We start from the raw sequence: 27,635 nt of genomic DNA, 5'->3' as shown, positions 1-27,635 counted from the left end.
CATTCATACCTTGTAGCTCCCTGAATGCTGGCCTGTCTGCTTTTGCACATGCTGTTCCCTTTGTCTGAAATGCTATTCCCAGCACAGGACTTCAAAATTCAGCACAAACTATCACCTTCTCTGTAAAGCCTTCCCCAGCCTCTCCAGCAGAGCTCACTTTAATACATTCTGAGTATGTGAGCGTGGCCAGGCACAGGGCTTAGCCAGATGGACGGAGAGGAGAAATTATTCTTTTTAAGATTTGTTTATTTATTTGAGAGACAGCATGAGAACGGAGAGGTCAGAGGGAGAAGTGGAGTCCCCGAGGAGCAGGGAGCCCGATGCAGGACTTGATCTCGGGACTCCAGAATCAAGACCTGAACAAAGGGCAGTCACTTAACCAGCTGGGCCACCCAGGCGCCCAGGAGAGGAGAAATTTTTAAATTGAGACCCTCCCAGGCTAGCGTCTCCAAACAACTTCTCACTTGAAATTCTATTTTAAAAATTTTATTGTGCAATATTTAGGATGGACAAAAAAAAAAAAATATATATATATATATATATATATATATATATATATATATGTAAAGAGTAATCAAACCATCCCTTGTACCCACCACCCAGCTTAAGGAATAAAACACAATGAATACAAAGTCCCCTGGGTACCCCCACCCCAAACACATTCATCACCCCAGTTCCCCGGAGGAAAGCACTATCGTAACTGGGCACTTATTACTGCTGTGCCTCTTTCTACTCTTACCCCACAGGATTGTATCCCCTAAACAACGTGTGTCATTGTTTTCCAACTCTTAAAATTTTTATGTCCTTAATACTTTGCATATTAATACACTGACTTGTTTTTATGTCCATTTCCTCCCACAGTCCAGGACTCTGTGAGCAGAGCCCGCACCCTGCTCATCTCTGTCTTGGGGGACCTGCCCCAAATCCCAGCACACGGGCATGCTACATCCCTGCTGAGTGGAAGTGGGAAGGGAAGAAGGGGACGAAGGCAAGAAAACGGTGAGGACAGTGTTTTTGCTCACTGGACCCAAAACAGGAGCAGGGAGAGGGGCGGAAGGCTTCCCCGCAGCTACCTGTAGCACAGCCTTCCAGAAGCCTCCTGCGGTCTGTAGACTCCAAAGGCACAGGGACCCGAGTGCGACAGGGCCCAGAGCTGGCTGAGGGGACAGGGCAGCATTTGCTGGGAGGAACAGAGCGCACGGTGCCGTCCCCAGCACACAGGTGGGGATCTGGCTGCGTCGGGTGAATGAAAGCCCACGGCTACAGATAAGACATCGGAAAGCCCGGAACAAGACACCACGCTAGTCTGGAGGACAGCCAGCTCTGGGACCATCCAACAGAGAGGACAGTCCTCACTCGTGGAGGACCAATGTCTTCCTGCGCTCAGTTCCACAGCAGAAGTGCTGGGCTACTCACTACCTTGCCGTTCACTGCACAACACAACCTCAGGTGGCCTCAGGAGCTCTGCAGGAATCCCGGAGAGGGTCATACAAAGGAGAAGACACTTAAACACGCAAGGAGTAGGGGACAGAACGGAGAGGGGAGGATGGTAACGTGGCCACCATGAGAACAGGTAACTGTGAGAGAACGAGCACTACCAGCCTCCAGGATGCAGGAGGGGTGCTCCCTCCCTCAGCTACGCTGTGTCTCCGACTCGCCGAGCTCCCTGTAGGTCTGAGGGGGGGCATCTGTGAGGAGACCACCAAGCGGAGTTTAACCAAGACTAAGAACTCAAGGCCCAACTCTGGCCCTGACCCGCTGTGTAGCCTTGGACAGATCACTCAACCTCTCTGGGCTTCAATTTTCTGAAAATAGGACACACTCATTCTGCAAACACTCTTGGAGCAAGGCCTGCTGTGAGCCTGTCGCATGGACCTGAACCAGAAAAAGGCCCAGCCCCAGGGCCTGGCGATGTTTAATGGAAAAGGCCACAGCATAAACACAGAGCATGCACGGATGCAAAGTGTTATGATTAGACTTTATTTGCTGTCACATAAGCCACTTTCTGACTTTTTCTTCTTCTTCTTCTTCTTCTTCTTCTTCTTCTTCTTCTTCTTCTTCTTCTTTTTTTTTTTTTTTTTAAAGATTCAAGACATAGTGTTTGGTCAATGCTAAGTAGAACAGAGAGAGCCAGGAAGCTCATCTTTAATTCAGTGCTGACAATACTCAGCTCAGCTCAAACTTGGCAAAAATGCTTTCTCCCAGCACATCTATTCATAGACGTCTGTTCCTAGAGTTAGCTCGCAATTGTTCAGTCTAACAGAGGAGTTGTCCCACGCTCTGAGAAAGGCGTGCAGGAGGGCAGGAGGGGGGGGCGGGGGGACGGGGAAGCTAGGGAAGAGGAGAGCAGGGCGGACCTAAAATAGACTCCTCTGCCCTGCAGAAAGCAGCAGGCCCTCTGGAAGGGTGCAAGGTGACCACGTGCTCCGGGTACCGTCATTAGGATGGGGACGTGGGGAGGTGACAGCCATATTACCCAACTCACTCCTAGGTAACGCGTGCTTCCTGATGGCCGTTCCACAGGTGAAGAGGGGGGGCTCAGAGAAGCGAAGTGGCAGCCAGAAAGAGTGTCACAGCTGGCCTGTGTGCCCAGCAGTGGCCCTCTCAGGAGCCCCCGAAACCGAGACCACAGGGAAATGCAACCTTGGAGGGCCAGAGGCTTCGCCCTTTCCCAAGGGCTCCATCTCACACAAACCCTCCCATTTGCTGAGCTGAGGGGAGCTCCCCTCCAGGTGCCGACAGGGATGAGGGGGTGCTGCCAGGCACCCTACTGTCGCCAGCTTCTCACTCCGTGCCCTGGTCCCTCGCTTTCTTCCTCTGACCCTGCACCCTTCCTCTGACCCTCTGACTGCCGCTCATTCGCTCACCCACAGCGGCACATCTGCCTGATCTCCACACCCCTTCCTCCGCCAGCTGCTGAGGGCACAGCCCAAGTGCCCACAGGAGGCCAGAGGGCGACGGGACTGGGGGAACCGAGGGATGCTGGGGACAATCAACGTCTGTGTGAGACGCTAAACCCTGTCCTCCTTCGTATCTGAACACAGAAACACAAACACACACACATAAAGATGATGCACCTTGGGGTTTTAAATGAGCATTTAAAAAAACACTCCAATTTCAATTTGCCACCCAAAGCAGAAAATTAATTCATATCCTTATTCATCAACTATCCACTGGGCACCTGTGCACCAGGTGCCTTTGGACGCTCAGTGCCTTCCTTAAAAAAAGACTAAGCTTAGAGTTTTTAACCAGAACCTCTCCAAAATGCAGGCAGAGATAACAAGCGGGCTGCATGACAGACACAAAACTTGAGCGAAAATGGCATTTTAAGTACCATAGAGACTGTCTGGAAATTTGCAATCCCATCCACGAGCATAGCTCAGCCCCCCGCTGAGGAGCCTGGGGGCTGCTCCTTCTGGGTTTCTCAGAAGGCTGACACATCGTTTCTGTGCCCCCTGCGTCCTGCCACAGAGCACAGGCTGCAGCTTCTGACCTGCGATCCAGCTCCCTGAGAGGTCAAGGCACCCCCTCCCCCAGGATGCGGGGGCTGGTGGGGGGGACGGAGGGGACCTTGTACTAGTACACGGAAGCCACTAAGAATGCGCTGGACCACGGCTCCCTCCGTCTGAACCAGTAGCTCCCTGTGGCCCTTACAGACCCTGCGCCACCTAAACAGAAAACATTTTGGTACTCTTCACGGGAAGCTGTCAATCACCTCCCCTCTCCCTGAAAGTAACTTCAATGGGCCTTGACAAGAGTCGCTGGCATTGTAGTGTCCCCAGATGCCCTTCACGCCATCAGCCACTAAGGGGGCGGGGAGTTGGGGAGGAGAGGAAGAGTTGAAAAGTCACAGGACCTTTGAACCCAGGTAACCTCCTTTATCAAAGGGCAACAGTGGCTCCTTCCCCAGGGGTCGAGGAGGCTCTGTTCAGGGCGGTCTGCACCTTCAAGAACTACTACCGGCTGTGTCTTCATCCAACCAGGCCTGTTGGTATTTTAACCTCAGGGATGCCTGGGCCTCGGTTCTAGTGATTGCTCTGTTCTGTCGTATACTATTGATAAAATGATCTAGACGTGGGTTTTTCCTTCTTTCCCTGCAAACAGCAGAGTTCTAGGTTTCTTAGAAGAGACAAGACAGGAACACAGAAGAGGGGAGAGAAGAAGGTTTCCTTCCAAAGTAATATCATAACCACGTTGCAGAATATGCATGAAAGAGAGAAAAGAAATTTATCCATATTCATATCCCCCTAGCACAGCCTCAGACGCCATCTTGGTGTATATTTCCTTCTAATGTTTTTCCTACAAACAACTGCTTTCTCAGTTTCCTCCCAGACTCTGCAGCCCTCATTTGAGTGGCTGCAGGATAACTGATCCAAGTACTTGGTACATTTCAGACACTTAGGTTACTTCCAATTTATTGTGTTACTGTAAAAGGGGCTGAATAGACAATCTTTTTTTCCTTTTTAAGATTTATTTATTTTAGAGAGAGGGAGAGAGAGGGCAGGAACAGGGGGAGGAGCAGGGGGAGGGGCAGAGGGAGAGGAAGAGAGAGAGAATCACAAGCAGGCTCCCTGCTAAGCAGAGAGCCTGATGGGGAACTCGATCCCAGGACCTGGGGATCACTACCTGAGCTGAAACCAAGAGTCAGACGCTCAACCGACTGAGCCACCCTGGTGCCCCCTGAGCTGGTGATCTTTCCGCAATATTCTGTCCATATCTTTAATCGCTCCTTTAGGAAAGCTTCCAAGAAATAGATTCGCTGTGTCAAAGGTTACAAATATCTTCCGTGGCTCTTGACATGAATTGCCCTGGTTTCCAGAAGGGTCTCTGGAAGACCCAGTTGGCCACGAGCAAAAAGATACAAGTGCCTTCATGGGACAGAGACACTGTTCACAGGTATCATGGGGTGGGGACAAGGGCACCCGCTGAGTTTTCTCTGCAGCGAGCTCTTCCAGAACATTCCAATCTCTGTGTATCAGCACATACACTCTCAGGGGCGTTTCAGCTCCCCCCTGCTGAGCCGGAGCTCCATAATACACTTACGAATGAGCTCCGAAGTGGAATCAAATACTCCCTCACTTCTACCCCCAACAGCTACTTAATGGGAGGGGGCAGGGAAGATCAGGTTCCCTTTCTTTCGGTTTTAAGTGTCCAAGGTCTTGAGGCAAAGATCAATTTACCTGAGAGAGGCATTTTCCAACCACATTCCTGGTCCTGAAGGGAGTGGCTGGCGGAAGGGGGTGGGGATGCTCCAAAAGTCATACCTCATTTATTCCTCATTTATTTCCGCAAAGGGGAGGTCTAGGGTAAAGTCACAAGTATGCAAATGTTGTTTTTCTACACTTCCCCTGCATTTCGCCACTGAAACTTTGAGAAATGCTGCTTGGGAAAGAGAAGGTCCCACTGGGAGGCAGTGACTCAGGGAGCGGGGTCATCTCCCAAGGCTAGGGTCCCTCAGGGGCCCAAGAGCCCTTTCAGATCAACTCTAGATTGGGGCCTTGGACCCCCTCTTCAAGACTACAGCATCAATGACAGTCATAAAGGTCCTACTCTAGGGGTTGCTGGGACCCGAGACTTTGCTTTTATTTAAAAAAAAAAAAAAAGAAGGAGGCCTCACTAGACTGAGAGAGGCTGCCTCTGTCTGTCCTCTGGGTCTGATGCACAATGGCTGGTTCCCAAAAATTCTCTCCCGAGTTAATCACATTCAAGCCGGAGAGAGCCCCGGACTAATCCCGCACACCAATGTAACAGACGCGGCCCACCACCACCTCAGGAAGGCTGCGTGTTCTGAGGAGGTCCCCGACACGCCACAACATGAGTAGAATCCTGTCGTATCCTGCTTAAATTCAGCCATATCTAGCTCTACTCAAACAGCCAAACGCTTTTCTTTCTTTCTTTCTTTCTTTTTTTAAGTTTAAATAAGGGGCGCCTGGTGGTGCAGTCAGTTAAGCGTCGGACTCTTGGTTCTGGCTCAGGTCGTGCTCTCGCCCCACGTTGGTCTCCAGACTCAGCGGGGAGTCGGCCTGACCATCTCTCTCTCTCCCCCTGCCCCTACCCTCGCGCACACTCACTTTCTCTCTCTCTCTCTCAAATAAATGAGTAAATCTTATAAAATAATAATAAAACTTTAAATAATGTAAAAATGTGTTTACCTGGCTGTGCTTAGTTTGGATTCGCTTTATGTTTTGGATACGGTACCGGGTTGTACATCACACACTACGTTTGTACCTTCCTTTTACTCCTACCTGTTACTGCACAGCGTCACACACAGGAAGCCATACGGATGCAAACGGTCCCTCGGGGACAAACCGGGACACTGTCCGACATCATTTTCACCGTGGTGCGCTGACTTCTGGAAGACCTACGACGTGACTCTGCTACGTAAGCGCTCCTCTCCTTCGGTGCTTTGAGGTCGTGAGGGTGTATCGTCAGTGAGGCGGTGACAGAGAATCAGTCTCAGATCACAACAGGAAACCAGGCCTCCCAGGCCAGCCAGCGCCGAGAGGAGGGTCCCTGCTTTATACGCTGCCTACCGAGGACAGGCTCGCGCTGGGCCCCAAGCCAGCTGTGCAGCCCTCAGCGGGCCTTTCCCCTCCCTGGCCTGCTCCCTCATCCTTTCCAAGACTGGCCTGGGTGACCCTCAAAGTCCTGCCACTCCCATCACCTCGTTGGGCCTCCGCTGGCTGTCTGAACAGGTCCCACGTCAGAGAAGAATCAGCGCTGCCCAACTGGGATTTCCAGACAACGACCCCCTGTGTTGACATGCTGACCTCCTCAGCACGCCGGCCAGGTGGCCCTGAAAGGAGTCCCCTCTAGCTAGGAGACGTGTCCTCTCTTACTGCCCATCTCCTGACCCACGCCTTACAGAGTCTCTTTCCTAGGTGAGCCACGCCTGCAAAGGCCTGAGAAGGATGGGACTGGGTGATCTTCAATGTCCTTTCCTTCCGAACACCAGCACCCCTCCCGCAGAAACCCCAAGTTAGAAACAGACCGTACAGGGGTAAGACATGACAGTACCTGAGGCTCCTCCAGCTGAGTCTCTAACAGGATCCTCTGCACTACAATCCCCTGAAAGAGCTCGTTAACAACGCAGCTTCTTGGCCCTTCCACCCAGGAAGCGTAAGCACCCCACACGGTGTCAGATGAAAGGAGAACTAGGGAAGCGGGAACGCGCACACAGAATGTTCTGGCAAGTTCACGTACTGAAAATGGATGGGAGGAGCCGGCAGACGTTTTAAAACGATGTCACTTATTTTCTCAAGGCTACGATGACCAGTGTCCAAACACGGAGATTTTCCTTCCAAACTCAACCCCCTGCCAAAGCATGAACCCACAGCACCTATCTCCCCCGCCAAATCTCTCTCTTGTGGGGGTGCCCGCAGACCGTGCGATGTGCTGCAAATCCCAACACGGAATGCATCAAGAGGTGTATTAATAGGGTGAGTCAGTTTCACACTGATTTTACAAAAAAAAAAACAAAAAAAAAAAACAAACCCTCACCACTCAAATTAGCCCAAGTCACCCCTCTATTTGCAAGAGTACTCTATGAATTCTGACCTTCCTTGACCGGCTGGCAGTTCTGGCCATGGTGGTGGCCCACATGCCTCCCACGAAAACTTCCCCCTTCCAAAGCAGCGCCGAGCAGCTGCGTGGCTACTCTTTGCAGACAGCTCCCTACGGACGGTTTTGGAGTTACGGCCGAGGTTCACTTGAAGGAGGTAGTCAGAATAGCAGGGGGGCACTCCAGCTGGCGGGCTACGTTTTCCTTCGAGCTCTGAGTTTCTCGCCGTCCTCACCTGTGAGATGGGGACAACGCGACCTGCCTCACACAGATCCTATGACCATAAAAAATAAAATATGCAAATACACGTTGTCCATGCTCAACAGGGGAAGTTGTTATCATTCCAGGGGACATGGACACAAAACAAAATTACAAAACCTACCACATGGTGCTCATGGGACCCCTACGATCAGGGAGGCTTTGGCCTGGGCCATAAAAGCCTGCACAAAGGGTTGCAAAGGACTCTCCCTGCTATCCTGTCCCCAAACCCAGCCAGAGAGCATCTCCAGTTCCTGGGTTACAAGAATGGGCCGAGGGAGGGGTGAGGCAGGAGGCTGGGCCTGGGGTAGCCCGAGGGAATAAAACCTTCCTTCTCAAACTGCACAGACCCTTAGGGCCTTGTGTGGGTGGCAGAGGGACCCACACTGTGTATCCCCACACAGACCCCTCACCAGGCCCAGCACATAGTAGGTGCTCACTTAGTGAGAGTCACTGAAGAACAGGATACACCCAGCTTCTCTGTGACAAGCTGAACACTGACAGTGAAGACACGCTCAGAAAGGACCGGAAAAGATCACTCAGCTTCCACTCACAGGCCCCTGTGATCTTGGGCACACGGCCTGGCGTCTGGTGCCTTGGGGCTCAGAGCAGTACACAAAGCCAGAGTTCCGGGGAGCAGAGCAGACATTTTAGGATGTTACTGACGGAGTTTCACTTCCACATTGTCTTCTGCATTCTACTTCAACTCTGGTTTTGAGCACAGCTGGGGCCCTGCAGGGACTCGCAGGAAAAGCCTCCACTGGTAGGCGGGCTCCTCTCCCAGAGCCCCAGTCCCCGAGGCTATGTGGATCGCGGCCTTGAACTCTAGAGCACCTCTCAGCCGTCAGGCCCTGAGCCAGCCACACTCAGACCTCTTCTGATGCAAGAGCCACAACGAAACGGCAAAGCAGGCATGGGGATGCCCGAAGGGGTTGTGCAACCTGCCAGACTGCACGGCTCAGGCGCCGGGGGCGACCGAGACACGGCTGGCCCCAGCTGCCCTGTTCTGCCAGTGTCCCCTATCAAGGGAGACTCCAAGAGAGGCCAACCATAGCCTCTGGTTTTCCGTAAAGCCGCCGCGGCTGTGCGATGTTATCTTGAAGAAACACCCACCTCCCATCAAATCCATACCTCACACCTCTGCCAAGAGGATGGCCCTGCTGGCACTGGCACTGGATAGATCAGTCCTCACTCACCTGTTGAGGTCCTGGGGAAGGGGGACCTTCGGGGAGGGTTTCTGCCAGGGGCTGGCTAGCAGCTCTCCTGCACACTGCCCTACTGAGTCCTTCATACCACCCAGAGAGCTGGCCGTTGTCAGTCCAGCTTCAGCCCTGACAGCCCTGGCCCACCAAGGGGCGGGTCTGGCCCAAGGTCACGCCAATGCTGAGCAGCAGGCCTGGGGCTCCTGGGGCTCCTGGAGCTCCATGGGGCAACGGGGTCTGGTGAGTGGGCTCTGGGTTTAAATTCCAAAGAGCTCCAAGTGGCCAGACAGAGCCAATCCCAGAACCTCTCTGAAGCGAGGAGCAAAGGCACTGCTGCCCAAGCCCCCTCCCATCCTGGATTCCTCCACGTCAATGCACCCCACGGTACTACCCACACCTGAAGATGCTGGGTGGGGGTCACACAGGCCATCAGCCTCTGAGCACTTGTGAACTTGACACTGTCACTTTTCCCACCTCAGGCCTTCTTTTCCACTGAGGGTTTACGTGCTTAGTCCTCTGCTGAAGAAAGGTCACCAGCACAGATACCCCGAGCTGTAACAGGACACCCAGCAGGCACCAGCCCCTGGGTTGGGGCTGCTTTGCACTGGGGACCACCCCAAGACGCCCAGGGGCAGCCACTGTGAAGCCATGCAGAGAGGCCCAGCTAGGACCCGGGTTCCAGGCCTGATCTGGCCTCTTGGGCAAGATGCTTCCCCTTCTGGGTCCCAGTTCCCTCACCCGCTAAATTCAGAGTACTAGAGGCTTACACGCCGATGCTCTGAGCATGAGCTTCCTGCTCAGTCCTCCCAGCCCAAACCACGTGTGAAGACCTGTTGCACTCGCGCTGCTTCCCTCCCCGCCTCAACTGTTCTGAGGACAGAGGTCTTGTGGTAGATAAAGGAGGGCTCTCGCCTTGCCACCGCTCTGTGTTCTCACTGGCCTCTGTTCTAGGCCCCCATCTCACTAATCGTAGGTCTTACGGGCATGGACGCCTCTTCCACTAACTGAACCATCGGTGGACTTTGGGCCCTCGGGTGTCACACTCAGATGCACACTCAGGTCAGTCCAGGTCCTGAGTGAATGAGGGGGTCGGGGCCTTCATGCCCTCCCGACTCAAAGTGCGGTCCGCGGACCAGAGCTTCCCATGGGAAAGCATAAGGAATGCAGAATCTCAGCGCACCCCAACTTCTGACTCAGAATCTGCAAAGGAACCCCAAGTGATTGGGGGGCACACTCCAAGTTGGGGAGCACTGTTCCAAGATGCTCCCTGGCTCTGGCTTGCCCCCACCCCACATCACTTGCTTTGACCACCTAGAAACCTCCCAACTTATGGGCCTTAGTAGGACTCTCTAAAATGGACCCTGTCATTACCCAAAAGAGATTTATCTTAGGAACCTTCTAGAAGACTGCCACAGATTCTCAAAACAGGATCTGAAATGTACAGGCCCTAGGGTGATTCCTGGCATGTGTTACCTACTGGCTCCCCACCCCCACCTCCCCGAGTCTCCAGGAAGCTCCAGCAGCTCTCCAAAATGTTGAGGTCCCTTACCCTCGGCTCCATAGATGGCTACCGCCACCCTCATCAGCCCCTATAAACGGATGGTTGCCCAGCTGCCAATGTCCCCAACAGACACAAGCAGATTGGCAGGCCACCTGCCCCTCATGGGCCCTGAGTCCGTGCTCAGAAAGTGCTTCTCCTTCATTCCCTACTCTTGACATTTATTCAACTTGGAAAGAAAAGAAACTTTTCCAAAACACGTTTCCAGTTTTTTAATAAACCCTGCAATGCCTCTAATGGTATCAGATCATCTTAAATATTTATTAAAATCACTCTCAGCCACACTTCTTTAAACAAATCTCCTCGTTGACTTCGATTATTTATATATTTATGAACATGATGTCTCCTTCCCTCGGAGCAGATGGCAGCTAGTAAGTCTTTGGAAAGGAGAAAAAAAAAATCAATGGGACGAACGTAAACTCAGTGACTCCCCGATTTACTCTTCTTGACAAGCTCTGGTACAATTATCTTCCCATTCAGTGGAAGCACCATATGACGGCCAGTCAACATGGGTTCTGGAAAGCATGGAACCTTGAACTGGAATCTGGGAAGTTGCTGAGAGCCCAGGGCTCAACTCCCAGGGGAACAGTAGAGGGTTGGGACAGTGGGACAGGGGTCGGGATGGAAAGAGCCCTAGGGAGGGGAGAGAGGAACCCACACGCGAGATGTCAGAGCTGTTCTTCACGACAACACTCATGTCCACGCTGAAGGAGGCCCCGAGAGAGAGGACAAACCTTGCTCAAAATTGCAGAGCTAGTAAGCAGCAGAACCAGGATGCGAACCCAGGCAGTATGGGCTCTCAGGCCATACCCACTCGCCGCCACCAGCAGAAAAGGACGGGAAAAGTAGAATTGCCCTTATTAATATCATGCGCTCTTGGCTACAAAGTTACTCTTTCTTTCAACCTGGTGGGGCTGGCTACTCCTTTTCAGACCATCAAATACTTCATTCCCAAAACAGGACCTTTGCCCCTCTGAGAATCACAGGCACTCGGGTGTTGCTGTGAGAGCTGGAAGGCGTCCCTGCGAAGGTGGTGAGAACACAGGAAGTGAGGGCCAGGAGCACATCAAGAGTTAACTTTACGAGCGAGTTGGGGAGAAAAAGACCTTTGCCCTCGGAAATGGATGAGAAACACCATCTTAACAATCATCGGGCATGTATCAAGTGTCCCAGACAGGGAAGGTGAAAAAGAATAAAATCAGCCAGTCTGCCTCCCCCCCTCCGGCCTCAGTTTACTTCTCTGGAGAAGCTCCAAGTCAAGTTGAAACAGAGAAATGGGTCTGGCCTTTGAGAGGCTCCAGCTGAGGAAACAGATGAGAACTGCCATGCAGCTGAACGGTCCCACTTAACAGATGAGAACACTGAGGCTCTGACCCTTGCTGACAGGCCGATGGGGCAGTAAGGGGCAAAAGTGCACGTGTGGTTTTGGGTCTTGCCCTCTTACTCAGGAGCCTGTGGAAGTGGACTGGCTGGAGCAGGGATGATTTCACCCATTCGCGGGTGAGGAAGGGGGGGTCCCAGGAGTGTAGCAACCTCCCTAAGGCTGCCGGACCAGGGTGTAGCTACCGTGGACCCGTTTTAAAACTGATTCGTCACTGACACAACACTGCCTCCACAGCGCTCACTGGGACATGCTTTCCCTGAAGACGGCCAAGTCCTAGGCTGCCGAAGCCACGAGACGGGGGTCTCCTCAAACAAGGAGGTGGCTCACTCAGCACAAGACCACGGGACACCGGTGTCTCTATAGAGTCCCTCCTGCCACGGTCTGGATCCTGAAGCCAGAGCTGTCAGACTGGGATTCCAGAACAGGCCATCAAAATGCACTTGGCAGGAACTGCCAGGGAACAATCTCAAGGTCACCGACAGGCCAGTGCCCTGACCTTGAGGTGGAGACCGAATGTACCTCCGTAGAGAGCAAGGAGGAAACCATCCCTCTTTTGTTCGTCTGTCACAAAACGTGTACCGTGTACCCAAGCACATGCCAGACAGCCTGCCGGGTGCCAGGGGAAACACAAAGGCCATTCAGAAGGGAGCAGAGCCCACAGAAGAAAGGGAGAGCGCGCTGTGGATGGAAGACGGGCAGGGATCCTGAGTCAGCTGCCTCCTGGATGAGGGTCCAGGCCCAAGTCCCACACCCTCGCGAAGTCTTGCAAAGTAAGAATAAAACCTCTCTGTGACAGGTAACCGTGAGCACCCCACGTCTTAAAAATGAATCTGCCCGTGTTCAAACGGCACCAGGCTGCTGCAAGAAAGCGCCTGCTCCTGCCTCTCGCAATGATAGGCGCACCCAGGCTCACCTCCTGCCCTCCGGAGGCGGAAAAAAGCCATAGCTAAGATCTTAAGAGCAGCGCGAAGGCTTTGGGAGCGGAGGGAGAAGGGCCGGCTGTCGAAGAAAGCAGAATCACCTGAAAAATCTCCCAAAGTGAGGTGCAGAAACCCATACCCGGCCTTTATGTGAAGGCCATTTCCAGGTCCCCCTGCGCCCTAACCCTCCCTGGTCTCCTTCAGCGCACGCACTGCTCCTCCCTACCCCAAAAGTCCAGCAAGATCTGCAAAATGCAAATTCCAACGTGCCTCCCCCGGGGAAGAAAACTCAGGCCAGCTGACCACTGCCACATGCCCCACCAAGGAAGAAAACCACCTCTCATCGGCTTCCTCCATGTTTACCAGGAACCCCCAAGTCTGGGGAAACAGCCCAGCTGTTAGCTCTTGCAACCCTCCTCGGACAGTCATCTGGCAGTGACAATCAAAATGATGCTTCCCTTTCATTTCCACATTTCCTATTTCAAGAATAGGAGAGGCTCAAAGTCAGATTTTAAGCTCCTTTTCACAAGGAATCAATATTTTCACAAGATAATCCTCCTCCGGGGAAGGGATGGATTACACAGATCCCAGGTGGCAAAATGTGGCTCTCTGGGGATTGCAGGACGGCTGTTACTGGGCAAGGATGCCAATATGCAGACCTACCCCCACTCACGTCTTAAAATTCACGACCCAGCTCTTCATTTCACAAATATCTACCCGGAGCCTCCCATGTGCCCAGGGACCCCCTTCTAGGTGGGGGGAGGGGAGGGCAGGAATTGGAGGGGAGACAGTGGCAATGACCCCTCCCATGACTGCGCCCCCTCCAGGCCAGGAAGTCCACGCTCACTTTCTCTAGGCCTTACTCAAAGCACCCACTTCCCAGCCAGCCAGCTAAGACTCAGAGAGGGTAAGCGATTTGTCCAAGGTCACACAGCTTGTAAGGTGGCAGGGCCAGGAATTAAACATAGGTGCAAAGTCCACGTGATACTCCCCAGCGGGGCCTCCTGCCCGCTCAACCCCTCCCCCATCGGCTCCATTTCTTGCAGCAGGGCGGGGATCAAAGCCGCCCCCCACACCACCCCCGCCCCGGGACTCCCACGAGAGAAGTCCGGGTTCCTCCTTCTTCCTACCCTCAACCCAGGACACACAGGTTCGAGACCCGCTGTGTGTGACCGTGCCCCAGGGAAGCCCTGCAGGCTGCAAGAGCGTCCACCCGGTTGCACTGAACTTCCATTAAAAAAAAAAAAAAAAGAAAAAAAGATGATGAAAAGATAAAGGGCAAAGAGGAAGTGCTCTTTAAACACAGGCGGGTGGTTACCCCAGGAGGAAGTCTTAAGACCAATGGAGATTTTGCTCACCCCCTCTAGTTCCTCTATTCGAAGCCGACCTGCCTTCCAGCCCCCCATGCAAGTGGGCTGGGGGCTGCAACTGCGCCGGGGCTGGACCCAGCGCCCTCACCTGGCAGGAGGGGTTTCGGGGGAGGGTGGGGAGCCACCCCGAGCGCCCCCTCGCTCCCGGCGCGGGCCCCCAGCCCCGCGCGCTCCCCGCAGCGGCGTGGACCCGGGCGGCGGCCCCGCGGCGTGTGCGCCCCCCGCGCCCCGCCGCCCTCCCCCCAACCCGCGCCGCGTCCTCGGGTGCCCCCCGCGCCGCCCCCGCCCCTGCGGCGCCCCCTCTCCCGCCGCCGCCCGCCCGGCCCGCACCCCCATCCCCGCACCCGTCGCGCGCGCCCCGCGCCCGCACCCGCACCCGCACCCGCGCCGGGCGCAGGCGGCTCCGGGGGCGCGCGGGCGAGCCTGGCTGCCCGGGCAGCGGCGCGGCGGGGCCCCGGGCACGTACCTGGCGGCCCGGCGAGCGGCGAGGGCAGCGCGGCCGCGGGCGCTGGAGCGCAGGAGCCTCGGAGCCTCGGGTGCCGCCGCCGCCGTTTCCGGGTTGGCGGGTCTCACGTCACCGCCACAGGTTCGCGAGCGGCCCCCGCCGCGGCGGCAGCAGTCGCAGCGGCAGCAGCGGCCCCGGCCAGTGCCAGGCGAGAAATAACTATAAAAGGAAGAGACGCCTCGAGGAGGAAGAGGAAACGCTGTTTACCTTCGAGAAGCCGAGCCGCCGGCGCTCGCACAAAAGGAGGACGCTCGCCGACGCCGCCTCCCCCCCGCGCCCCGTCCCCGCCGCATCGCGGGGCCCAGCGTCAGCGCGCGCGGCGCCCCGGGACCGCCCCGCGCCGGCCCCCACCCCAAAACGCGCTGCGGGGGCCGGGGGTCGGGGGGCCGCGGAGCGGTGACCTTGGGCGAGTCACCGCCGCCGGGTGAGCCCGTGCGTGGGGCGCGCTGCCGAGGCTGGGGCCGGGGGCTGCTCGACGCCCCCCTGACCCAGACCAGGAAACCCCAGCCCCAGGAGGCGCAGGGCTGGCCCAAGGTCACAGCCTGTAGGACCGGTCTCCAGCTTCAGCCGCAGCCTCCCGACCTTCCAGGCCAGTAGGGTCCTGCCCTGGGTCCGCTTCCCCCATCCCTGTGCTACGGAATGATGCCAACGCCCGGCTGGCCCACCTCGCGGCGGGGTCGGTGACAGCGTGGACATTCACAGCTTTCGGCCGTCAACAGATATTTGTGGAGAGCCTCCTAAGTGCCGGCACTGTTCTAGGCCCCGGGGACACAGCTGGGAACCCAAACAAAACGCTGGCCTGGGAGGTGGGAAAGGGGCAATCACTAAGCAAATGTCTGATGTGTCTGGAGGGACTAATGCTATGAGGGAAAATAATGCAGGACAGCGGGAGAGAGAGTGGGGGTACGGGTGCCATCATGAGTGGCTCCCCAAGGACTTTTAGTACAGAAATTCCCAGACAGCTCCTCTCTATAGCAATAGCGTCGGGCATTGTAGAGACCCCGTCTTTCCCCTTGTCTGTTATGGCAAAGAATGCATTTTCCTCCATGAAACAACACAACATGCCTAGGGAACTGATCGGATACTCTTCCCTCTGCCTTGGTCCCCGGACCCTCAAGCCCATCCTATCATAGTCTTGAAATTCGGCCACATTTCTTAGGAATATAGACAATGTTCTTTGAAGTATCTTTCCACTGACCTCTAGCAGGGTGTCAAGAATTACATCAAATGCCTTCAACGTCTTTCCACCACCTACCCACTCCTCCAGTTCTCCCGCATGAGCTGGGGGCTGGGATGTGCCCAAATCATATCAAGTGCTGAGTTACCTGATTATAACCCGTCCGTTTCTTTTACAAAGATGTCTAAGCCTTTAACAGGCCCGGTGCTAGGAGCTGGGACCCCAGGGAAGATCTGATTCCAACAGGACTTGCAAGGGGCTCCCGGCCCCATATCTGCAGGAAAGCAGCCCAGATGCCAGCTCATAGAGGAGAGAGGGGGAAGGGTATCTACTCAACTCGGAAGGGAGGGAGCCCCAGAGAGGGCAGAAGATCACAAAACTCTTCCTAGAAGTTCCAAGAGACAGTTGGGCAAAGTGAAAAAGCATCATCTGGAAGCTTGCCTGAGCGTCTGTGCCTTCATCTCTAAAGAAAGGAACTGAGGCCCACCTCGCCAAGGTGGAGAGGAGGTGACCCAGCTGGGTCTTAAACTAGGAGCTTGAGTAGCAAAGGGGTTGGAATCAGAGCCGAGCTGAGTCCGTTTCTTTCTTGGCCACTTACAGAGTGGGCATTAATAATTCCGAACATTTCTGAAGTTCTAACCGGTTGCCAAACACTGTGCCCGTCTAATTTAATTCTCAGAACAGCCCCATGAGGCAGGTTCATCATACTCAGGGTTGTGCAAGATACCGGAGCGGAGACAGAGATGGAATTTGCCCAAGGTCAGGCTAATTAGATAGATTGTCTGGCTCCAAAGCCCAGCTCTTCACTATGGGCCTCAGTTTGCTCGTTTATTAAATGGGATTGACAATAACTGCTTCATTAGGTGGGGGGGGGGGACGGTGGTGCTAAATAAAACAACACGTGTAGAACCTAGCCCATTAGGAAGACTCAGGAGGATGCTCTCAGCGTTGTAATTATCATCACAATAATTGTAAAAGGCATTGGGGTAAAGACCTTTCTGGCATGCTTGGAACTGCAAACAGTTTGGAGCAAATGTAACAGAGTGTAAATATAGGGGGTTGGGAAGCAGGGAAGAATAGGTGGACGTGTGTGCAGGGGCTGGATCACACTTACCCTGCACTCCACTGAATTCAGAGATGTCTGAGATGAAGAGTCCGACTCGTGTGTATGATCTGCACTCACTGGATACGGTGAGGCTAAGCGGATGACTCTGGCCTCTGATCTTGCTCACCCAGTCAGGTCCTGCTAGATGGGACACAGTCAAGCAAATGGAACCTGGGGATAGTGCCTGGAACACCTATGGCCATTCACCCCTACAATGACCTGCTCTGTTCCCCTCGGGTATCAACCCAGGCAGTGACAGAAGCCGAGTGCCTGGGACTGTTCGGGCTGCTGCAGCAGAAACACAGAGCCTGGGGGACTTACGCGACAAGCATTTATTTCTGATGGTTCTGGAGGTTGGGAAGTCCAAGATCAAGGCCCCTACAGAGTGGGTGGCTGGGCAGGGAGGGCCCCCTCTCTAGTTTCCAGTCTTCATTCAACGTGACCTCACGTGAAAGAAGAAGAAAGGGTGCTCTCTGGGGTCTCTGTGACAAGGCACTCATCCCATATATTAAGGCTTGCTCCCAAAGGCCCCACCTTTCAACACCACCCCACTGGGGATTGGGTTTCAGCATATGAATCTGGGTGGGGACAGGGAGCAGGCCACACAAACATTCAGTCTGTAATATTTGGTGTCCTGAAAAGAGCATTGATTTGGGGGTCAGGATGTCTTGCCTGGAATCTCCAGCTGTTCAGCTTTGGGCAAGTCATTTAACTTCGGACTCCTTTCATTTCCTCATCTGTAAAATGGGAATAATACTGTTATCTTCAGTTGTTGAGAAGCGTATATGAGATGATGTATGTTTAATGCTTTCTAGAATGTAAAGCAGCATGCACATTTTCCTTACAAGGTCAGAATTCCATTCCCATAGCACATGCCATCCACATGTCATTTAAGCAAAGTAGCTGGCCCTTTCCCTCGTATGGGCAAAAACCCTTCAGCAACATGCCTTCCCCACTGAGCACGTGCTTTTTCACGTGAGTGAAGGCTCTCACTTGTGGAAGGTAACAGAAGGTAGAACTTGGGAGACGCGGGAACTCTGCGTCCCCCTGGTTAGTATTTTGCAATTAAGTAGGTTCCACATCTTATGGGGTAAAAGCAAACTCAGTGACATTTTACTGATCCTGTTGTCATGGTTCTTGCATCTCTGGTCATTAAGAGCCCAGCGGAATTACAGGAGGAGACTCACCACCCAAAGCCACTAGGGGCTCCTGTCTTGGAATAGTGTGAGCGCCCTGTGGAAGGGGCCTTGCGGGTGGCTAGGGCAGCCCCTTCGGGTTGGGGATTCCACTCAGAAAGGTAGACAGAGAGCTGATCCCCAGGCTGGAGCAGGGATCTTAACCCGGACACCCGGAGCCCAGGCTTCAGAAGCCAGAGAGTGATGGTTTCCAGGGACTGGGACAATGGGCGGTCATTGCTTAATGGACACCAGGTTTCCTTCTGGGGTGATGAAAGTTCTGGAACTAGATCGAGGTGCAGGTTGCACAATGTAGTGAATGAAGTAAATGCCACCAACGGTTCACTTTAACATGGTTCGCTACAGGTTAGCTACAGGTTCCGGGATTTTCACCTGAAATAAAAAAGGAAGGGAGGAAGGAAGGAAGAAAATCTTGGGGGGTTTGGGGGGCTGGTGAGCAAGACCTTTACCATATTTTCTGCATTTCGACATCCGCGATCAGGCTGCACCGATGACCCGAGTGTCAGAGTCATAGCAACTGGAGGCTGGAAGTCCTTCTGAGCTGCCACTTTATATAAGTGATTCCTTCACAATTGAAAGTAAAAGGAATTTGTATTGAATCATGCAGTTTTGATATTATTATTTTTATTATTATCATTATAGCTTAATTTCTGTTTCTGCAGAAAAGAGCACGGCAGAGTGGAAAAGCTCTGGGTTGAGTCTGAGAGGCCTGAATTCAAATCCTTGCTCTGAGCCGCTGCAGGGTCCTGGGGAAAATGTTTAGCCTCCCGTGCCTTCTGTTTGTTTCCATAAATTGTAGTGACGATGACTTCTCCACCATAGACCGTAGATAGCATCGCTGTGCGGGCCGAGTGGGAGAAGGTCAAGAGAATTTCCCCTGCAACATGCAGGACAGGTGGCTGTCCGCTGCTGTCACTATATGGTACACAAAATCTCCCAAAACATGGGTTTGCGGGGGGAAGCAAGCCAAAGACATTCTCAGGGGAACTCTAGAAACCACTACTTAGACTCCGATGACTTGGAACTACACACATGAATTTCACACGCGCCTGGTACCCGTGTATGGCCGACAGCAGGGAGGGGACCAAAGCAGACAGAGCCAAACCCGCTCCCTCTCCACTCCCTTGACGACAACAAGGAGGTGAGAGGAGAGGTTGCATGGCCACCTGTCCCTGTACCTTAGAAAGGGACAGTTACCACCGAGAGCAAGAGAGCAGAGTCAAAACACAGCAAATTCCCCTGGGATCATTTAGTGCAGGAGGCAAGTGGCCTTTCCGACTCTCCCAGAGCCTACATCCTCACGAAAAGCTGGGAAGTGTGATTTGGCTCGGAGGCATCTTTGAGAAGCAGTTACCTTCAGAGGAACTGCCATGGAAATGGGTTCACTTTTGTTGTCCAGAAAAAGCCATGTGGAGGGGTGATCTTGTATGAGCGAGATGGTTGGCGGGGAATCGGGGAATCCGATGTCCCCCATCTGATCACACTGAAAAAAACCATTCACTCAATTTAATACGAGCCGTGTCTCTAAGCATACGACGTCTCTCTACCTGGACCACAAGTGCAGATGTGCTGATGCGCGCGCACACTCACACACACACACACACACACACACAGGTGCAGAAACACACGGGGAGCAGACGGTGTTGAAAGGAGTTATTCTGATTATGGAAGTAATGATGTTAATTCTAGAAACATCGCAGGAGAAAAGTATAAGAAAACAAACAAAACCCATCCGTAATGTCCCTTCCAGGGTCAACTGCTCTTTCTCAACTTTGTGTATTACCTCTCTTTTTATTTTTATTTTTTTAAGATTTTATTTATTTATTGGAGATAGAGGGCACAAGCAGGGGTGGGAGGGGCAGAGGGAGAGGGAGAAGCAGGCTCCCTGCTACGTGCAGAGCCTGACTCTGGCCTCGATCCCAGGACCCTGGGCTCATGAGCTGAGCCAAAGGCAGACGCTTCACCGACTGAGTCACCCAGACACCCCTTCCTCTTTTTAAAATGCATTTTAATAACGTTGCAATCACACTCTATCCACCTTGTTGAATCTTGCTTTTTTAATTCACTTATGTGCGAGGATGCCAATCCCACAGAGGTTTAAACAATAGACCCGGCGCAGGCTGACAGCCTGAAACCCACACAGGAGTGAAGGGAAGGAGGCAGAAATGAGGGTTTCTCCTCAGCGCGGTTTCCTCCAGGCCAGGTAACATGTCTTATGCAGCACTGCGGGCCCAGCCCTTAGCACAGTGCCCAAAACATAGGAAGTGCTGAACAAAGGAGTGCTGGATGGACAAGTGGGGAAAAGATAGTGATGTCATAGAGAAAAGGGCCACTGACCTTGCCCGACAGGTCCACGCCTGAGTGGAGCTTCTCTGCAGAGCCTCACCCCCAGGCAGAGAAATCCCCCCAAGCCAGCCATGGGGAGCGGTGGAGACCGGGGCTGGCGACAGCATGGCCCCCTCTTCTGGGATTCATGTTCCCATTTTCCCCAAACCCGCTGCTCATCAAACAACAGGTGCTGGTCTGCGGGCTGCCAGTGTGCGCCCATGCCGAGCTGCTCTACCAGGCTGGTCCTTGGAGCCGCAGCAACAGCGGCACCCGCGAACAGACTGGAAGAGTCAGGTCTCAGCCTTGCCCCAGACCGACTGACTCAGACTGGGAGGTGGGGCCCAGCACCCTGGGTTTAACAAGCCCTCCAGGGGATTCTGCCAAAGCTGGCTCCACAGCCACGGGCTTGGTTCTCAGCCCTGCTGCATATTAGACGCACCTGGGGAAGCTGTTTGTCTTCCGATCCGGGAGCTTCAGCCCAAGATTCTGATTTAATTGATTTGGGGTGGGGCTCGGACTTCGGAATGCTCAGGGTTCTTCAGTGCTTTGACGGCACAGCCCGAGAAGCCTGCTCTGACTGCAGAGAGGGTGCACGTGGCCACTGGATTCCTCCTGGGCCCTTCTGCCTTCCCAGCCAGTGTGCCTCATCGCTACTGAGTACGGCATCGCAATCAATCATGCTGACTTTTTTATTACGGAAGAGCTTATGCATACAAAGAGGTGTAGAGCTGCTGTACCCGAGTACCCACCTCCGGCTCTGTCATATCTTCTTATTTGACCATTATTTATGAGCTGAATTTTGTCTGCACCCTCCACCCCTAATTCATATAGTGAAGTCTTAACCCCTCGTACCTGAGAATGTGATCGTATTTGGAGACAGGCTCTTTAAGGAGGGAATGGCGTTAAGATGAGGTCACAAGCATGGGCTCCAATCCACGGTGCACGGTGCTCTGACAGGAGATGAGGGCGCAGACATGGACGGAGGGCAGGCTGTGTGTGGACATCCTCGTCTCTGCGTCAGGGAGGGCGGCTAAAGGAAGAACCAGCCCTACCGACACCGTGATCTTGGACGTCCAGCCTCTGCAACTGTGAGAAAATAACTTTCTGTTCTTTAGGCCACCGAGTCTTTGGTCCTTTGTTACGGTGGCCCCAGGAAACAGATACAGTCAGACTCACACACATCACAGAGTTAGAGCTCTGTGCATGCCCTTCTGTTCCTGTTGTGTCGCTCCTCCTCGAGGGGAGCCACTGTCCTAACGTTAGTCTCTGCCTCTGTCACAGAGAGCCAGCAAGGCGGTTCCTATCGTGGATTCTGGAGCCACAGCAACCGGATGGAAAACCACTTCTGCCACCTACCAGTTCTGTGACTTTCACCAACTCATTACCCTCTCGGGGCCTCAGGGTCCTCACCTGCAGACTGGGAGCATGAAGAGCATTCCATCTTGTCGTGTTTTTAGGGTTAAATGAACTGTTTTTAAAACACTTAGAATTGGGTGCCTGGGTGGCTCAGTCGGTTATGCATCTGACTCCTGGTTTTGGCTCAGGTCATGCATGGTCTCAGAGTCCTGGGACTGAGTCCCGTGTCAGACTGCGTGCTGTCTACTGCGTGCATGGAGCCTACTCAGATTCTCTTCATCTCCCTCTGCCCCTCCCCAACTACTCACCCATGCTCGCTCTCTTTCTTTCTTAAAAAAAAAAAAAAAGAAGAAGAAGGACCTAGAATAGTGTCTGGTGCATAAAAGGCCTGTCCAAGGGCTGGCTGAATGTATCTTTACTTTTACCACATCCACATACATATGCACTTATAAAACGAGGTGAAATAGTGTTTTCCATGTTTTTAAACTTTACGTAAATGGTAACCTTGTACAAAGCCTTCTGTAATGTGGGATTTGTTTGTTTGTTTGTTTTAGTTCCTATGGCATTTTTCAAGATGTCTCCGTATGGATGCTAGGATTCTCATCCTTCCCACTTTACTGCTATGGTCTGCACGTGTCTTGGCTCCTCTGGTTTCTCCATCTTCCATGTGGTGTGGAAGGCTTCTGCCTCACCTGGAAAGCTCGCTTCCTCGCCCAGGCCTCTTTGGACCTGGGTCTAGAACATTCTCTGCCTCCCCAAGGATCCCCCCTTTGGCCTGCACCAGGTCAAGCCTCACCCCCACCCTCACCTCTGGCTCTTCCTGAAGCCCTAGCTGTGTCTGGGATGTCTTTCACATCTGCCGGTATGCTGGCCGGCTCTACTTCCGTTTTCCATGGGACTGTATTTCAGAGGCTCAGCACTTCCTACATTTGAAAGGATTTCCATAGTCACGGTCTCCTGTGATGTCACTTAACAATTCTGGGATGAAGGTAAGTCATGTGCCCTTCACACATGAGGAAATGGATTCACAGAAAGGTTGAGTGACTTGTAGAAGGTCACACAGCATGTTAGAGATGAAATCACTACGAAAGCCCAGCTCTCCAGACTCTCAATTTTATGTTCTTCTTAAAAATTTTTATTATAGGGGTGCCTGGGTTGTTCGGTCGGTTGGGCATCTGCCTTCAGCTCTGGTCATGATCTTGGAATCCTGGGATCAAGCCCCTCATGGGCCCTCTGCTCAGTTCAGAGCCTGCCTCTCCCTCTCTCTCTGCCTTTCGCTCCCCCTGCCTATGCTCTACACCACCTCCCTAAATAAATGAATAAATAAATCTTAAATTTTATTATTATTATTATTATAGGGGTGCCGAGGTGGCTGAGTTGGTTAAGCATCTACCTTTGGCTGGGGTCATAATCTCGGAGTACTGGGATGGAGTCCCGCATCTGGCTCTGCTCAGCGGAGAGCCTGCTTCTCCCTTTCTGCCCTTTCCCATCCATCCCGTGGTCTCTCTCTCCCTCTTTCAAATAAAATTTTTACAAATTTTTTATTATAAAATTAATTTCACATAATGTTCATGACACTGGAGTTTTACCATTAATCCTATTCTAGAGATGACAAATTAAGATTTCCTTATAGCATGGTCCTAGAGCTCCTCGAATCAGGAGCTTCTGGAGGAGTTGCTGAAAATACAGATTTTTGGCCTCACCCCCACATATTCTAGTTTGCTAGGACGGGTTGGGCCCTGGAACCTGCGTGTCGATGACCTTTGCTGAGTGGATCCGAGGCATGCGCAGTTTGAGAAACGCGGCTCCACCACAAGCCCTGCACCCCCCCAGCAGCACCTGGGCGAGGCCCACCGCAGGTGCTGGCGCTGAGGTGGGCACGTCACCTGCGAGGGCCACGGTGGTCGAGCGCTGCTCCAGTGGCTGCTACGAAGACCTTACCATTCCCCAGAGCTTCAGAGCTTACAGAGGGATTTTACACGTATTTTCCTTTTTTTCTTTTAGTTTATCAGACAAGGTATTTTTTGAGGGCTATTATGGGGCTCACAGGATTGCCCCCAAAGCCACAGAATTGGGGTTGGTGACTGCGGAGCTGAGAGCATTGTCCAGAACACAGTTCTAGATGGACAGTTTGGCTGAGTACAGAGCTCGTGGACCGAGATGGTTTCTCTCGAACTGTTGACGTCAAGGCTCCACGGTCCTCCGTTGTGCCTCAAGCCCCTGACTGCCAAGGTGAAGCAGGCGCCATGACTGCCATCTGACAGAAGACAAAATGGGAGCCGGAGTCAAGTGGCACACCCAAAGCCATTGGTTTAGTAGCAGAAGCTAGACTTGAACCTGGTGTCCAGGCTGTAAGCCCGTGGTTAACCCCACTGCTGCTACCAAAAGTCACTCTCGAAAATTCACCCTTTGGATACCTAGTCACCAAATCACTGGGTGACCACAGGGACTTGCTAGTAGGGATCACCAGGAGGAAGAGACTTTCCAGGTAAAAGCAGATTTGGGGGAAACGTCTCACCAAATGGGGGTAAGGACTGGATCTATTCTCCGGCTTTAAAATACCTGGGGGTGGGGGTGGGGGGCGGTAAAGACAAAGCACACAGGAAAAAATACTGTTTGGGGCCCCTGCGTGGCTCAGTTTGCTCAGGGCTCTGACTCTGGGTCCAGCTCAGGGTCCCCCTCCCCCTCCCCCTCCTCGGTCGGAGCTCAGCAGGGAGCCTGCTGCACACTCTCCCATCGCCCCTCCCCCGCTCATGCTCTCTCTCACGCTCGCTCTCTTTTCTCTCTCAAATACGTAAAGGGAGGCCCATGGAGCCTTGATGTCAACCGAAGGAGTTTTGGAGGGACGGGGAGTAAAGCGCTTCCTCCCGACGACTACCGGTTGGGAGAAGAACACGGCTTGACCCTGCATCCACTCTTTTCTCGTGAAAGAGAATCATAAGCCTAAAACAGATTTTTATTTTTCGGATAGACAAAAGTTCACTTTAAACCTCATCGAGGGAAACAAAGCAAGTCTCTAAGGGACCCTGGGATCACCAAGTGACCCTAGTCTCGATCAGATGCTTGTGTTAGATGCTCTACATGGCCCCTATCGGATTCTACTTTACTAATGAATTTTCCGTTTCCTCCCACTGAACGTAAACTTCCAGAAGCTGGGGATCTTGTTTCTCGGACTCCCGAGCATGCAGAACGGGGCCTGGCCCTAGCAGGTGCACCGTTACTAGTCCTCGGAAGGACTCAGAAAGCAGAAGACCTGCCTCAGCCCCGGGCTGTGAGGCTGGCCAGCTGGGCTTTCCACGAGAATCCCATACACTTTCTGAGCAACCTCTGACGGAAATTTCATTTTTTTTAAAAAAGATTTTATTTATTTATTTGAGAGAGAGACAGTGAGAGAGAGCATGAGTGAGGAGAAGGTCAGAGAGCGAAGCAGACTCCCCATGGAGCTGGGAGCCCGATGCGGGACTCGATCCCGAAACTCCGAGATCATGACCTGAGCCGAAGGCAGTCGTCCAACCAACTGAGCCACCCAGGCATCCCGGAAATTTCATTTTTTTTTTTTTTTTAAAAAAGGGCAAATGAAGGAGAAAGCCAAGCAAAGTGGCCAAATAAAGTTGAGCATGATGTGGGGAGGCCCTCCTGACTACCACGTCTGTCCAGGAAAGGAAAACATTTGGGTGTTCATTTCTTTACAGTGGTGAACGAGCTTCAGCCTGAAGACGCAGAGATCGCCTGCCTGTCCCGGCAGCTCCTCCCTCCCAGAGATGCCCTTTCCTGTTCTTGCCACCAGTCGGGGGGGCATGTCACACTCCTCCTTCCACGGCCAACCTTCCCACATGCCCTGTCCTATCTCCATATTTTGCCATGATTCCATTGGATCTCTCGCTCTTCCTTGCTTCTTTCTCTCCTTCCTTCCTTTTCTTGGGAGGAGGAGATGAGACAGGGAAACCCTGTGCCACCTACGGAGCCGTGGCCGCCTTCCTTCTGTGAGATGACCATTACCCCAAGTTTGCCCTTACTCATTGCATATCTATGGACAATATACAGAATTTTGTAGATTTTTAATTTTTTAAATTTTTTAAAGATTTTATTTATTTATTTGACAGACAGATCACAAGTAGGCAGAGAGGCAGGCAGAGAGAGAGGAGGAAGCAGGCTCCCTGCTGAGCAGAGAGCCCGATGTGGAGCTCGATCCCAGGACCCCGGGATCATGACCTGAGCCGAAGGCAGAGGATTTAATCCACTGAGCCACCCAGGCGCCTCAGAATTTTGTAGATTTTTAAAATGACATATTCATGTTGTATGACTCCTTCCACACCTTTCTTTTTTGCTCAGCGCTCTTCATGTGGCTACATGTAGCCCTGGTATGTTCATGGGGTGATTCACAGAGGTTCATTACCACCACGTGAAAACCGGAGAGTCTTTCTGTCTCTCCAGCCCTCTCTTCCCCTCCCTCTTCCGTGGCCCTGCAAGCTTCAGGAGAATGGGTGTTTTCTAGGCATGAGAAGAGCACCTAGAAAATCCAGGTAATTCGTTCCAACCATTTATCAAGACGTCCTAACTGTTCCACTGTGCAAAGTGACCACAGTTGTTTTGTCTATTCTTCTGCAGGTGACATCTGCATTATTCCAATATTTTGCTCTTTCAGACAGGGCTTTTGCAGGATTTTCTCTGCCCTGTCTCCTTGTGCTCATGTAGGAGAGAATCTCATTTGTTCCCGAGAGTGAAGCAGCTGGGTCATAGGTAGATACACATAGCTTCAAACCTATTAAAACGACGACATGCTTTGCAAGGGGGTTGTGCCAAGATTCGTCTCCAAAAGCTTATTATATATTTTACATGTAATATATAGAATATAGATTTTATTTTTTATTTTTTTACGTTTATTTATTTTTTGTATTTAAGTACTCTCTATACCCAGGATGGGGCTCCAACTCACAATCCCGAGATAAAAAATTGCACGTTTTTCTGACGGAGCCAGCCAGGCACCCCTGTATTATACATATAAAAAGCTACAGACTTATAGTTCTGACCTCAGAACGATGGCATTCAAATCTCTCTAGGATTTTTCCACGCGTAAACCGTGTACATATGGAGATCTTTGTCTTCTGACATGTGGGACAATTTCCACCTGCTTTTTGACAGCTGTTAGTGCTCTGTTGTTAGGATGCACCTTAACTTTGTGAATTAGCCTCCTGCTGGTGGGTGTTAGCTTACGCTGGGAAAACGCCATGTATTAAGCATGTTTGCACGTTCTGTAGTTCTTTTTGTGGCTCCGTGTTTTATTGGGTGGACGTACCAGAATTAACTAGTCACGTGTGTTTTGTGATCACAGAATAGTATACTTCTTGTATTTTTCTTGGGGAAGATTCCCAAGAGTTGGAATTTTGGCCAGCGCATTAATATTTTTGGTGCCTCTTCCGTCTCACCAACAGGATAATTATAATTTAGGCCGCGGCCCTCCCCGAAACCACTTTATGTAAGCACAGTCCGCATTTGTTTCGTTGACTCCGTCCTGAGTGTCCAATGGGCGTGATCGGTAGTGATTTTGTTCGGCATCCCAGGGCCCTGGCACACAGTAGGTTACACAGTAAATGCTCGTTGAGAGACAGGACGGCCATCAGGAAGAGACCTCGATGCCATTCCGGGAAGCTGGGCACACAGGCACTAGGAGAGGTTGCCTGTTACTGAAGGAGTAAGCTGGGATTCCTGGGGGCC

At 52.6% G+C, this 27,635-nt stretch overlaps 1 protein-coding gene across 2 annotated transcripts in view; it reads right to left on the bottom strand.

The window, feature by feature from the left end:
• The window catches only part of CYRIB (CYFIP related Rac1 interactor B), a 143,023-nt gene extending 127,703 nt beyond the window's left edge, over positions 1–15,320 (bottom strand). Inside the window, exon 1 of one of the 2 annotated variants that reach the window (XM_059165623.1) lies at positions 14,966–15,320. In XM_059165623.1, coding sequence (XP_059021606.1) covers positions 14,966–15,051 — 86 coding nt within the window. In that variant the 5' untranslated portion in view covers positions 15,052–15,320. Of the gene's footprint in view, positions 1–14,719; positions 14,747–14,965 lie in introns of those variants that run through there. The other variant, XM_059165617.1, reaches the window with a different exon arrangement.
• Between the last annotated feature and the right edge of the window lie 12,315 nt (positions 15,321–27,635).

The sequence above is a fragment of the Mustela lutreola genome, chromosome 3, assembly GCF_030435805.1.
Source record: "Mustela lutreola isolate mMusLut2 chromosome 3, mMusLut2.pri, whole genome shotgun sequence".
NCBI classification, from domain to species: domain Eukaryota; kingdom Metazoa; phylum Chordata; class Mammalia; order Carnivora; family Mustelidae; genus Mustela; species Mustela lutreola.
This window is presented reverse-complemented; position numbering and strand designations above follow the sequence as displayed.